The following is a 12,799-nucleotide window of genomic DNA, read 5'->3' on the forward strand; positions in this document are numbered from 1 at the left end:
AAATAATAATAAAATAGTCAACCTAACATATAAAAATTACACTTCTATATTTAAATAGTCATACAATTCGTATCATTCACAGTAAGCACCGCTCCACTGTGATTTTTCCAAAAACATTTTTCTGCAAGTGAAGAGGATGATTTTTTCGATAGATATTAGAACGTGGGTGAAGTAGCTACAAAGCGTATAATAAAGAATAGTTTAGCATCGAAATACATCGCAAATGTTGAAACATTTTGATTCTAAAGAGAGATTTACATGAGCCCAACACCGTTTAGCCTACTTTCAGTTTTGTTTTAAATTATTTCGTTTTGGCTTGATTATAGTTATTTTTGTATTCGTGTTCTGGTCTGAATATTATTAAATTTAAAGGTTTTGTTGTGAAATATTTTGAGTGTACCATTGTGACGGGGCGCATAGCTATCGTCACGGCAGCGATATGCTGCCTATTCCAGTACACAAAGACTGAGTGCAAATGTGACCTGTATGTGTTTGTCTAGCACATTAATGTCTTCTGTTAATATTTATACTGTTACAAATCTGCTGTTAATCTAGCCTTTCACTACAAAATCTCATATATCCCGTAGTTTTTGTGTGCACACTTTTAACAGCTAGTACTGCGGTGATTTATATGCTATAGCTACTTCTATCAATACATATCTTGCCGTTTTAAAGAAAATCATGTCATTTACGTTACAGTCATAATCAGTTACAATAATCACGCAACACATGTTTTCAGTATGTATCCGTTTATTTAGTTTAAGAGAAACATAGCTTTGACATACCATCTTTGTCGTACGGACGTCTCCGGTGTGTTTGTGTAAAGGAAAATTTGCCGCGATTGTGGGGTTTAAATGACGCTATGACTTCCGGGTCAATAGCAAATGACCCGGAGTTTGAGTTATTTATTTGTAGCTGTAGAATATGACTTGTTGCTTGTCAATTGTTAGCTGAAAATGTAGAAATAATATTCTGTAATTTTCTAGTTTCATAGAAGTAGTATTTTAGCTGTTTTTAAGCATTTATGTCTTTGTCAGCTGAGCCACCCCTGCACCATAATCATGTGTTGGTATGTTCCAATTCCAGGGGTGACCTCAGGACTATAAAGTTTAGTGTTGTCATTCTGTCGGGGGGAGCGTGAGTGAGAGGACATAAGTCTGTCTTTATGCTAAATATAGTGACTTGTGTTAAGGTCAATTTTCAAACAGCTGTAACATTTGATTGTTGTTGTTTTTTTTTACTCTCATGTCAATTTACTTTATTTACTAAACAGTTTTTTTTTTGTTTTTTTTTTTTGTTGTTGTTAATTTTTTATTGCCTTGCATTGGCCTTAACTGGGAAAAATAAAAAATATCCCATCTGAACCAAACTCATCCAACCTCTCCTGAGTGCTTTCATCTGCTCACGACAATTCAGTCACGTCTACCCATAACATTTGGTGGCAGCGGTTTTCGGGTAAACAGTGTCCGAGCAGCACTCGGGGAGTCAAGATGGACAATCAAGACAGAGGTGCGGCACCCCCTAGAGATGGTTCAGCTATGGGTGCTAGGCCTAAATCCACAGAGTCATCCAAGCATCACACTCCGGTGGTCGAAGACAGGACAGATCGCTTGGAGAGGATTGTAAGAACTATGGTGGAGTCTCAGCGGCATCAGCAGGACCAGTTAGAGGCAGAGGCGCTTCGACAAGATCGGAGATGGAAAGGTATGGAGCATCAATTCAAGCAACTACAGCAACTGGTGAGAGGCGACCCAGCATTAACACAGGCGACGAAGCAGCCACTCACCGGACTGCAACAGATGGACCCGCCCAGCTCCCGCCCTGCGACAGCCTTTGATCCACTCAATATGCCTTTTCTGGATGTACCAACTCCTCAGCCACATCCAGATCAGCATCCAGTACCAGGGATGCAGAGCTCCCTCAACTCCACTGCTCTCGGCATTGCCACACCTCTAAACCTCCAGCGGGGGTGGAAACCCCCTAGGATGTCCTCGTATGAAGAGGATGAAGATATTGAACACTATTTGACCACCTTCGAAAGGCTGGCAGCGGCGAGTCAGTGGCCACAGGAGACTTGGGCATTGTACCTTGTGCCCTTGTTGAATGGTAAGGCCAGATCTGCCTATGTAGCCATGTGTGTTGAAGACAGCCAAGATTACATGAAAGTGAAGCAAGCCATTCTCAACAAGTTCAACATCAGCACCGAGACTTACCGCCAGCGTTTCCGCTCCAAGTCAATCAAGGAGGGGGAGACGGCGAAAGAACTTCAAGCCCGGCTAAAGGACCTGATGGAGAAGTGGCTAGTTCCAGAGACTCAATCTAGGGAACAAGTGTGCGACCAAATAGTGTTGGAGCAGTTCCTGGGCATGCTGTACCCTGAGCTTCAAGTATGGGTGAGGGAACGCACTCCGGTTTCGTCGGTGCAAGCAGCAGATCTGGTGGAGACCTTCATGGCTGCCAGACAATCCAGAAGAGGCTATCATCTGGGTCTACAACAACAGGACTGGAGAAGACCCTACCAAGCAGCCCAAAGAGAGCCAGAGAAGACAGTCCCTGGTAGGTCTGCGGGTGGTAATAGTCGTGTGTTTAGACCATCCAATAGCCCCAATGTTAGCCCCACTCCAACTGGAACACCTAGAGTACCTATATGTCACGGTTGTGGTCAACAAGGTCACATCAGGCCCAATTGTACACTGAAGAAAGTTTCTGATTCCAGACTATGTTACCTACCTGGCCCTAGCAAGCACTTACCTTGTGTGTCTTCTGATGTTACTGTCCCTGTGAAGATAAGTGGAAAGATAGTCCAGGCTTTGGTTGACTCAGGAAGTAGTCAGTCTTTCGTGCTTCGATCTTGTTTGAGGTCTGATTTCCAGCCTGTGGGCAAAGTGAGAGTCCGTTGTGTCCATGGTGATGAGTCTGAGCACCAGACCAGTGAGGTTCTCATAGATATTAATGGTCAAAAATATTTGTTAACCGTAGGGATTTTGGATAAATGCCCTTACCCAGTGATTTTAGGCCAGGATGTGCCAGTTCTTACAGAGCTATTGCAGAGTGTTAACACAGTCAGTGCTTATGTTACAACTAGAGCACAGGCCAATACCAAAATAGACTCCAACGTGTGGTCAGAGTTACCATTTGAGAATTGTCCTGGTGATAAACCTAAAAAGTCCAAGGCAGAGAAGCGTAGAGCAAAGGTGGCAGGTACATTGGTGCAGGAAAGTCTGTCCTTTCCACAGCTAGAGGACATTGAAGTCTTTGAAGACTTCAAGAAGCTTCAACAGGAAGACCCCACATTTAGCTCTTGCTTTTCTTCTGTTAAGACCGATGATGAGGCTAGGGATGCCATGAGGGAGGGTGACAGGTGTTTTGTTATCAATAATGGGAAACTGTATCGAGTGAGTACAGACACAGAGCAGTTAGTGGTTCCTAAGACTCTAAGAGCCAAAGTGTTACACCTAGGTCATAGTATTCCATGGTCAGGACATCTAGGCAGGGAGAAGACTGAGAAGAGAATCCTGCAAAGATTTTATTGGCCAGGTGTTAACAGGGACATAGCAGAGTACTCTAGGTCTTGTCCAGAGTGCCAGTTGTCTGCTCGCTCCAAAAGAGGCTTAAAAGCTCCCCTCATCAGTCTCCCAATTATTGACACGCCTTTTAGTCGCATCGCTATGGATGTAGTTGGTCCCTTAGAGAGGAGTAGGGCAGGGCACCGCTATATCTTGGTAATTTGCGATTACGCAACACGTTACCCTGAAGCATTCCCCCTCAGAAATACTAAGGCAAGGCAAGTGGCCAATAGTTTGATTCAACTTTTCTCCCGTGTGGGTGTCCCCAAAGAAATCTTAACTGATCAGGGAACTAATTTCACCAGTAAGGCATTGAGACAGGTGTACTCCCTGTTAGGGATTCGGGGCATTAAAACCACACCCTACCACCCGCAGACCGACGGTATGGTTGAGAGATTCAATCAGACCCTGAAGTCGATGCTGCGGAAGTTCGTGTCGGAATCAGGAACTGACTGGGACCAGTGGCTTCCTTACCTATTGTTTGCCTACAGAGAGGTACCGCAGGCATCCACCGGGTTCTCCCCCTTCGAACTCTTGTTCGGGCGGGAAGTGAGAGGCCCACTTGACATTCTCCGAGAGAGTTGGGAGGGGGACGCTCCTCATCAGCCAACCAACATTGTGAGTTATGTCCTGAAAATGCGAGAGAAGCTGGACCAGCTGAGTTCCAGGGCTCACCAACATCTGGCTCAGGCTCAAACGAGGCAGAAAACGTGGTATGATCGGACAGCACGTAGTCGCACCTTTGTGTCCGGACAGAAAGTGCTGCTGCTGTTGCCTTCATCAGAAAGCAGTTTGCTGGCAAAGTGGCAAGGCCCTTTCAAGGTACTTCGCAAGGTCGGTGAGGTTACCTATGAAATCTCAATGCCAGACAGACGTCGCTCTAAACAGATCTTCCACGTGAACCTCTTAAAACAATGGATTGATCGAACATCTTCTGTCCAAGATCAGCTGTGGGCGCGGACCGTGGAAGAGGAAGAAGAGCCGTTGGAGCAGTACTTTCCTACTGTGGGCGGCGAGTCAACCTACCCCTCCGTTACCCATTTGACAAATGAACAGCAGGAGGACCTAAAGAAAATCATCCCAAGAGGCCTGTTCCGAGACCAGCCAGGGCGAACCGACGTCATCGCCCACGACATCCGGCTGACTTCTCCAGGTCGGTCCTATCCGGCAGACCACCACCAGGGTTCCAGCGCGACTGATCCCCGCGCTGAAGCAGGAGGTGGTGGCGATGCTGGAAATGGGGGTGATCGAGACATCACACAGCGAGTGGTGCAGTCCCGTGGTCCTGGTACCAAAAAAGGATGGGGGGCTCCGCTTCTGTGTGGACTTTTCGAAGCTGAATACCATCTCAGCTTTTGATCCATATCCCATGCCTCGTGTAGACGAGCTGGTAGAGCGCCTGGGAAAGGCTGAGTTCCTCAGCACCTTGGACTTGTGTAAAGGGTACTGGCAAGTGCCACTCAACGCCCAAGCACGAGAATTGACCGCCTTCAAAGCTCCATCTGGATTATTCCAGTTTAAGGTCATGCCCTTTGGCCTTCATGGAGCAGCAGCAACATTCCAGCGTCTCATGGATGAAGTGCTGAGGGGCGCTGAGGACCATGCCGCTGCTTATATTGATGATGTCATCATTCACAGTTCGTCGTGGGAAGAACATCTTCAACATCTTAGTGATGTCTTCCGAAGGATTCGTCAGGCCGGGTTGGTAGTGAATGCCAGCAAATGCCAGCTTGCCCGGGCTGAAGTGTGCTACTTGGGATATGTCCTGGGTTGTGGTACTATACGTCCTCAGGTCAGCAAGGTGGAAGCCATCCGCAACTCCCAGCCGCCTACAACCAAGAAGGGGGTTAGATCTTTTCTTGGGTTGGTCGGATGGTACCGGCGCTTTATTTCCAACTTTTCAAGCCGGGCAGCTCCCTTGTCAGATCTCACTCGTAAGACCAGCCCCAATAAGGTGGTCTGGACTGCGGAGTGCCAGGCAGCTTTCCACGACCTTAAGGAGAGTATGTGCCACGAACCAGTTTTACAGAGTCCTGACTTTTCCTTACCCTTCACGGTGCAAACCGACGCTTCGGGCATTGGACTGGGAGCAGTGTTGTTGCAGGGTGAGGGGGAGGACAAAAGACCCATACAGTTTGTGAGCCGCAAACTGTTCCCTCGCGAGACTCGGTACTCCACCATTGAAAAGGAGTGCCTTGCCGTCAAGTGGGCTCTGGACACTTTAAAATATTACCTTGTTGGCAAAGAGTTTGTCTTGGAGACAGACCACAGGCCCTTGCAATGGCTACACCGTATGCGTGACTTTAATTCCAGAATCACCCGATGGCACCTGTCCTTGCAGCCATACAGGTTTACTGTGAGGTATAGAGCGGGAAAGGATAACGTTATTGCTGACTTTCTTTCACGTCATGAGATGGACCTAGACGTTCGCTCTTAAGGGGGGGGGGGTGTGTGACGGGGCGCATAGCTATCGTCACGGCAGCGATATGCTGCCTATTCCAGTACACAAAGACTGAGTGCAAATGTGACCTGTATGTGTTTGTCTAGCACATTAATGTCTTCTGTTAATATTTATACTGTTACAAATCTGCTGTTAATCTAGCCTTTCACTACAAAATCTCATATATCCCGTAGTTTTTGTGTGCACACTTTTAACAGCTAGTACTGCGGTGATTTATATGCTATAGCTACTTCTATCAATACATATCTTGCCGTTTTAAAGAAAATCATGTCATTTACGTTACAGTCATAATCAGTTACAATAATCACGCAACACATGTTTTCAGTATGTATCCGTTTATTTAGTTTAAGAGAAACATAGCTTTGACATACCATCTTTGTCGTACGGACGTCTCCGGTGTGTTTGTGTAAAGGAAAATTTGCCGCGATTGTGGGGTTTAAATGACGCTATGACAAGTCATATTCTACAGCTACAAATAAATAACTCAAACTCCGGGTCATTTGCTATTGACCCGGAGTTTGAGTTATTTATTTGTAGCTGTAGAATATGATTTGTTGCTTGTCAATTGTTAGCTGAAAATGTAGAAATAATATTCTGTAATTTTCTAGTTTCATAGAAGTAGTATTTTAGCTGTTTTTAAGCATTTATGTCTTTGTCAGCTGAGCCACCCCTGCACCATAATCATGTGTTGGTATGTTCCAATTCCAGGGGTGACCTCAGGACTATAAAGTTTAGTGTTGTCATTCTGTCGGGGGGAGCGTGAGTGAGAGGACATAAGTCTGTCTTTATGCTAAATATAGTGACTTGTGTTAAGGTCAATTTTCAAACAGCTGTAACATTTGATTGTTGTTTTTTTTTTTTTACTCTCATGTCAATTTACTTTATTTACTAAACAGTTTTTTTTTCTTTCTTTTTTTTTCTTTTTTTTTTTTGTTAATTTTTTATTGCCTTGCATTGGCCTTAACTGGGAAAAATAAAAAATATCCCATCTGAACCAAACTCATCCAACCTCTCCTGAGTGCTTTCATCTGCTCACGACAATTCAGTCACGTCTACCCATAACAACCATCAAATCAGAATAATTCTCTCGGTTTAGTGATTCCCTAGTTATTATTATTATTTTTTCATTGTTCTAATCAGGTAAGGCAAATAATATTCTCTGTGTCTTTATATAAATATATATATATATATATCTCGTCTGAATTATAAATACATTTTTCTGTATAAAATAAAAAATTCCTAATAATCCAGACCAACCAGAGGGCACTATTCCTACAACATCATCAGTGCTGAAGCGGAACTACCAGAGCCGTTCGGCAGATAGCGAGCAGATGCAGCATATGTGTTATAACGAGGCAGGGTCAGGCCAGGGGAATCCATTTGCAGCTTTTTATTAAGAATGGAAAAAGACAGGCAGGGTGAACAATGGAAAACAGGGCAGAACAGAAAAGGCAGAGACAACATAATGATGAATAATCTTACTATATTATATTGTATGCTATGTGTTGTGAATACACCCATGTTAAACATTAAAATTTACTTCCATTGCATATCATAGAACACATAAGCGTAAAATAAAATTACATTAATAAACCAGTACAAAGACCTCCAGATAAATACTGGGCCTCTATATTTACACATTTAAATGCTGCAAAACATATTGAGCTATGACATAAAAAATTATTCTATATTTAAATGATCTCATATATGTGGCTATTGTGGTTCACAATCATAGGCCTAGAACATAGGCGCGGGTGTGCGTGGGCTGCGCAGGCGCCGCCCACTCAAGGCCGAGGCTCGCCACGGCCTGCGAGAGTAGACGCATCAGCTTGGATTTGATGCTGGCCCGTTTCCCTGACGACTCGCGGGCAGAGGGGGGGGGGAGGTCCATCAGCTGGCCTCCTCTACAGATGCAGCTATCTCGTCGTCATTAATGGTGGAAGCGGCGGCGGACGGCGGCCGTTGTCCGTCGGTGAGCGACTCGAGTGAAGCTGGTGAAACTCGCGAGCGAACCGGCGAGCTTTCATGGGCTGGAGAAGGCTCGGGGACCCGCTGAGTACGACGCTTTTTACGGCGCGGCACTATAGCGGGCGGAAGTGCAGAATCGGAGAAAAAATGCCAGGCGAGTCCTCAGAGTCACCATGGCAACAGCTCGCAATGATGGCAGCCGCCGTCAGCGAGCGCGAGAGCTGCATGATCCCTACCCAGGCAGGAAACGCAGATGAAATAGCGGTCCCCGTCGCTGAGTGCGGCTCGGCACAAGCCACAGGAACGAGGCATCTTAAAAAAGACGCTGCTCTTTTAGATAGAGAGAGAGAGAGAGAGAGAGAGAGTGAGTCGCAGCGGCGAACACACACTCGGCAGAGTAAAAAGGATATAAACGGCGGAAAGCGTAGCAGGTACGGCGACTGAAGGCGGCGAGATGAAGGCCGGCGGCTTCAGATGCAAAGGCTCGTCCCGCAGAAAGCTTTTTCTCAGACGGCGCGGCTTCTTCACTCCGGATCCAGCGATGCGTGAGCTTCGCTGAAGAGATGAAAAATCTGATTATATCAGCCCATCGAGCTATATTTATAGGCCCAGGCCACGCCCGCTTTGACGGAAGGTGACGTAGTGGGCACGAAGAGCCCCCATTGGTTCTGACGTCACCAAGGGCCTCTCTCGATAGGCTGCTGCAGTTGCCGCAGGACAGCCAATAGGCACGCGAGCCGCCTTGCCTATGTCTGCATGCTGCCGCAACGCGTTTTACATTAATTCAAAATTAAGGATCATTTTTGGCTTCAATATCTCGTGGAAAAGAGGTTTTCCCCTAGCGTAAGATATTACGCAGTACGAGAGAAACTATTATTTTATTATTTCTATTATTACTATACATTATTATTATTATTATTATTATTCCTGTTGTATTTTTATTTCTTTCATGCACCTGTTTTGTATATTCTAATGCAAAGATGTACTGATATTGCCATGGCAATATGACTAATTGTTTAATAATAATAATAAAAAATTATCCTGGGAAATGATTTTGTCACGGTTCATGAATTCATTGTTTCCTTCTCGTCTCGTGTCATTGTTGTCATGTGTGTATGTGTATGGGTGTCACCGGTTCCTCTGATCAGCGACAGCTGACTCTCGTTAGCACGCCAGCTGCGGCTCATCAACAGCTCATCAACTCACCTTCAAATACTCACTGGTTTCTCCTCTCCATTGTCAGATCGTTGTTTGATGTCTCCGCGTGCTGTCTCTTGTGTCCTGTTCCTGTTGCCGTTCGCGAGTCGGTGTTTCCGTTCGGTGTTGCAGTTCCTCGTTCAGTGTCTGGATTACATCACTCTCACCATCGAAATTCATCACGTCACCACCATTCACCTGTGTTGTCCGTCGAGGTCCCTGCGCCACTCATCGCCCTCGTGTAGCTGATTATTTCTTCACTCATTGTTGATCAATAAAGAGAGATTTCACTCGCAGTATTGCTTCCTCACATTTCTGTCATGACAGATTTTAACTGTTGTGATGACTCAAAAGTGATACCGATATGATCAGAAAGAAATTTGTATGGGAGCCCTCTTAACAAATCTGGTTCGTAATGGTTCTGTCATAATTTTTAAGAGATATTTTTAGAAAATATATACTTTTTTATTATTATTATGAAATGCTGATTATTACAACAAAGTTGTTGTGTTTTGTAGTATGAAGCACAAGACCAGAGTAATTCCTTCAAGGTTTTTTATTCAACACATGTCAAACATGTCTTTTCGAACCGATCACCTTTTTCTTCTTCCTCAGCAGCACTTCAACACTTAAGCATTACACTGCCACCTTGTGGTTAACTATGGACACCACGTTTCCCCTCTTACTTGAAATATTCTTCATATCACAGATTAGTGTTCAGAACCAAGTTCTTTTTTTTTAAAGTAACAAAATTACGTAGCATTACTGTGTACTGTTATTAACCTTACAACAACTCAACCAATGTAATTGACATTGTTTTACTAATTCTAATGCACAGTATTATGTATTTAAGCGGCTGGGCAATCGGCAGCATTAGCCAGATGATTTGTAACGGTAACACGCGCGACTCGCCCGCCGTGTAGTATCAGCCACAGATTTTGCTCTGTTAGAATGTTCAGCACGCTTCTTCCGATGAAAGGGTTTAGAAGCCACTGTGGTGTTCATAGTTAACCACAAGAGGGCAGTATAATGCTAAAGTGTTGAAGTGCTACTGAGGAAGAATAAGAAGCAGTGTGTGGAGTTCAGAAAGACGTGTTTGACATGTGTTGAATAAAAAGCCTCGAAGGAATTACTCTGGTCTTGTGCTTCATACTACAAAACACTACAAATTGGCGACGATGGTTTCTGTGCCTACGCCTGCATCTTTTCTGCCATGCAGTGGAGAGCCTGCGATTCCTTTTGTTACTTGGCGGAAAATGTTCGAAAATTACTTGCTTGCTATTAATGCTACAGGAGACTCATGGCCTGATGCCAGGAAACGTGCTATTTTACTACACAGCTTGGGTACTGAAGGCCAGAGGCTGTTTTACACATTGCCTAATACTGGAACTACATTTGCAGAGGCAATGACAGCGTTGGAGGATCATTTTGTTCCGAAGGTGAATGTTGTGGTCGCTCGACATCGCTTTCGCCAGCGTTCTCAACATGCTGACGAGACCATTTCACAGTTCCTGTCTACTTTGCGGGAATTATCTTCATCATGTGCTTATGGTGATCTGGAGAGTGAAATGAGCTGGTCGAACGATCGCCGGTCCCAGACCGGAGTAAAGATAGTTTGCGGTTTGATATTCTGATTTATTTTAGCTGTGGTCCCGCAGTGCGGTGTCACTTAGAAACCTGAACCCAGTGTCATCTTGACATTCGAGATTTGTGAATTTTTTCACAGCAAAGCTTTTGTCTGTAAACTGTTCGCTAAGTCCGCTAGACCAGAATGTGGAAAATAGGCGTTTTTCATGTTTAACAATGTATAATACCAAATTATAAAAAACACACACACCGCTGGTTTACAAAAACACTTGTTTTAAATTAAGCTTGATTTGTGAAAACTTTCACAGGACAGTTTGGGTCAGTTAACCCTTCCCTGGTTAACTTGGTCATTCTGATTTGTGAAAACTTTCACAGGGCAGTTTGGGTCAGTTAACCCTTCCCTGAGTGGTTAACTTGGTCATTCTGATTTGTGAAAACTTTCACAGGGCAGTTTGGGTCAGTTAACCCTTACCTGAGTGGTTAAATTAACAATTCTGATTTGTGAAAACTTTCACAAGTCAGTTTGGGTCAGTTAACCCTTCCCTGAGTGGTGAACTTGGTCATTCTGATTTGTGAAAACTTTCACAAGTTAGTTTGGGTCAGTTAACCCTTCCCTGAGTGGTTAACTTGGTCATTCTGATTTGTGAAAACTTTCACAAGTCAGTTTGGGTCAGTTAACCCTTCCCTGAGTGGTCAACTTGGTCATTCTGATTTGTGAAAACGTCTCAGGTTACGTATGTAACCCTGGTTCCCTGATGGGGAACGAGACGCTGCGTTTGAGACCCGGTGGGAACGCTCTGCGTGATTGCGTCATGAAGCACATGTAAAATTAGTCCAATGGAAGCCCGATACGTCATAGGTGACGTCATAGACCAGGAAACTATAAAGCACCCCTGAAAACAGACCGCGACAGCTTCTGAAAGGCCTGAAGCAAGTCGATCAGGGCATGCAGGAAGTTTGGCAGATAAACGCAGTGTCTCGTTCCCTATCAGGGAACCAGGGTTACATACGTAACCTGAGACGTTCCCTTTCAAGGGAACTCGAGCTGCGTTTGAGACGCGGTGGGAACCCCATACCCAATATGCCATAGTGACAAATGCCCGTTCTGTGTGAAGTCCTGCGCACACTAAGAAGCAAGCAACCTCGCCCCTGGAGTGGAGAGGTCAAGGTCATAAAACCTGACAAATGTATGCGGAGAGGACGATCCTGCCGCATTACAAATATCAAGAAGGGAAACACCCGAAATTAAGGCCGTAGAGCCTTAATTTTATCAATTCTCTTGATAGATGAAATAGCGAGGAGAAATAAAGCTTTCAAGGTGAGGAATTTTTCTGAAACCTCTTCAATAGGCTCGAAGGGAGCCAAAGCCAGACCCTCAAGTACAATGGCCAAATCCCAAGCCGGTGCTCTAGAGTGCAGTGCAGGTCTCAACCTCAATGTACCACGGAGAAAACGAGTAATTAAAGGATCTCTCCCGATAGAAGTACCCCCCAGAGGGGTGTGGTAGGCCGATATAGCCGCCACATAAACTTTTAAGGTGGAAGGAGATAATCCAGCAGAGAAACGGTCTTGCAGGAAATCAAGAACTGAACCAACAGGGCAATTAACAGGATCTAACTGACGCTCACCACACCAGGTGGAGAATAATTTCCATTTCAGTGCATAAAGTTTTCTCGTGGAAGGAGCTCTGGATTGGAGAATAGTCTTAACGACCTCAGTCGAGAGACCGGATTCTATGAGCCGGGCCCCCTCAGAGGCCAGGCCCACAGTTTCCACAACTCCGGCCGAGGGTGAAATATCGTGCCCCCTGCCTGGGACAGCAGGTCCCTCCTGAGTGGAATCTCCATGGGAGAGCAGTTCAGAAGAGACACCAAGTCCGAGAACCAAACTCGGGTCGGCCAGTAAGGGGCTATTAGTAGCAGACGAGCCTCTTCCCGGCGAACCCTCTCCAGAACCCCCGGAAGCATAGATATCGGGGGGAATGCATACAGGTGCAGCCTCGGCCACACCTGCACCATCG

The 12,799-nt window shown here is 45.2% G+C and overlaps 1 protein-coding gene across 1 annotated transcript; it reads left to right on the top strand.

The window, feature by feature from the left end:
* Positions 1-1,490: 1,490 nt before the first annotated feature.
* Positions 1,491-4,925, top strand: LOC130086558 (uncharacterized). Its single transcript, XM_056252618.1, has one exon. The coding sequence runs from the start codon at positions 1,491-1,493 to the stop codon at positions 4,923-4,925; it is 3,435 nt and encodes a 1,144-aa protein (XP_056108593.1).
* Positions 4,926-12,799: the final 7,874 nt, after the last annotated feature.

The sequence above is a fragment of the Rhinichthys klamathensis genome, unplaced genomic scaffold (genome assembly GCF_029890125.1).
Source record: "Rhinichthys klamathensis goyatoka isolate OS25496 unplaced genomic scaffold, OSU_Roscu_1.1 h1tg000098l_1, whole genome shotgun sequence".
NCBI lineage: Eukaryota > Metazoa > Chordata > Actinopteri > Cypriniformes > Leuciscidae > Rhinichthys > Rhinichthys klamathensis.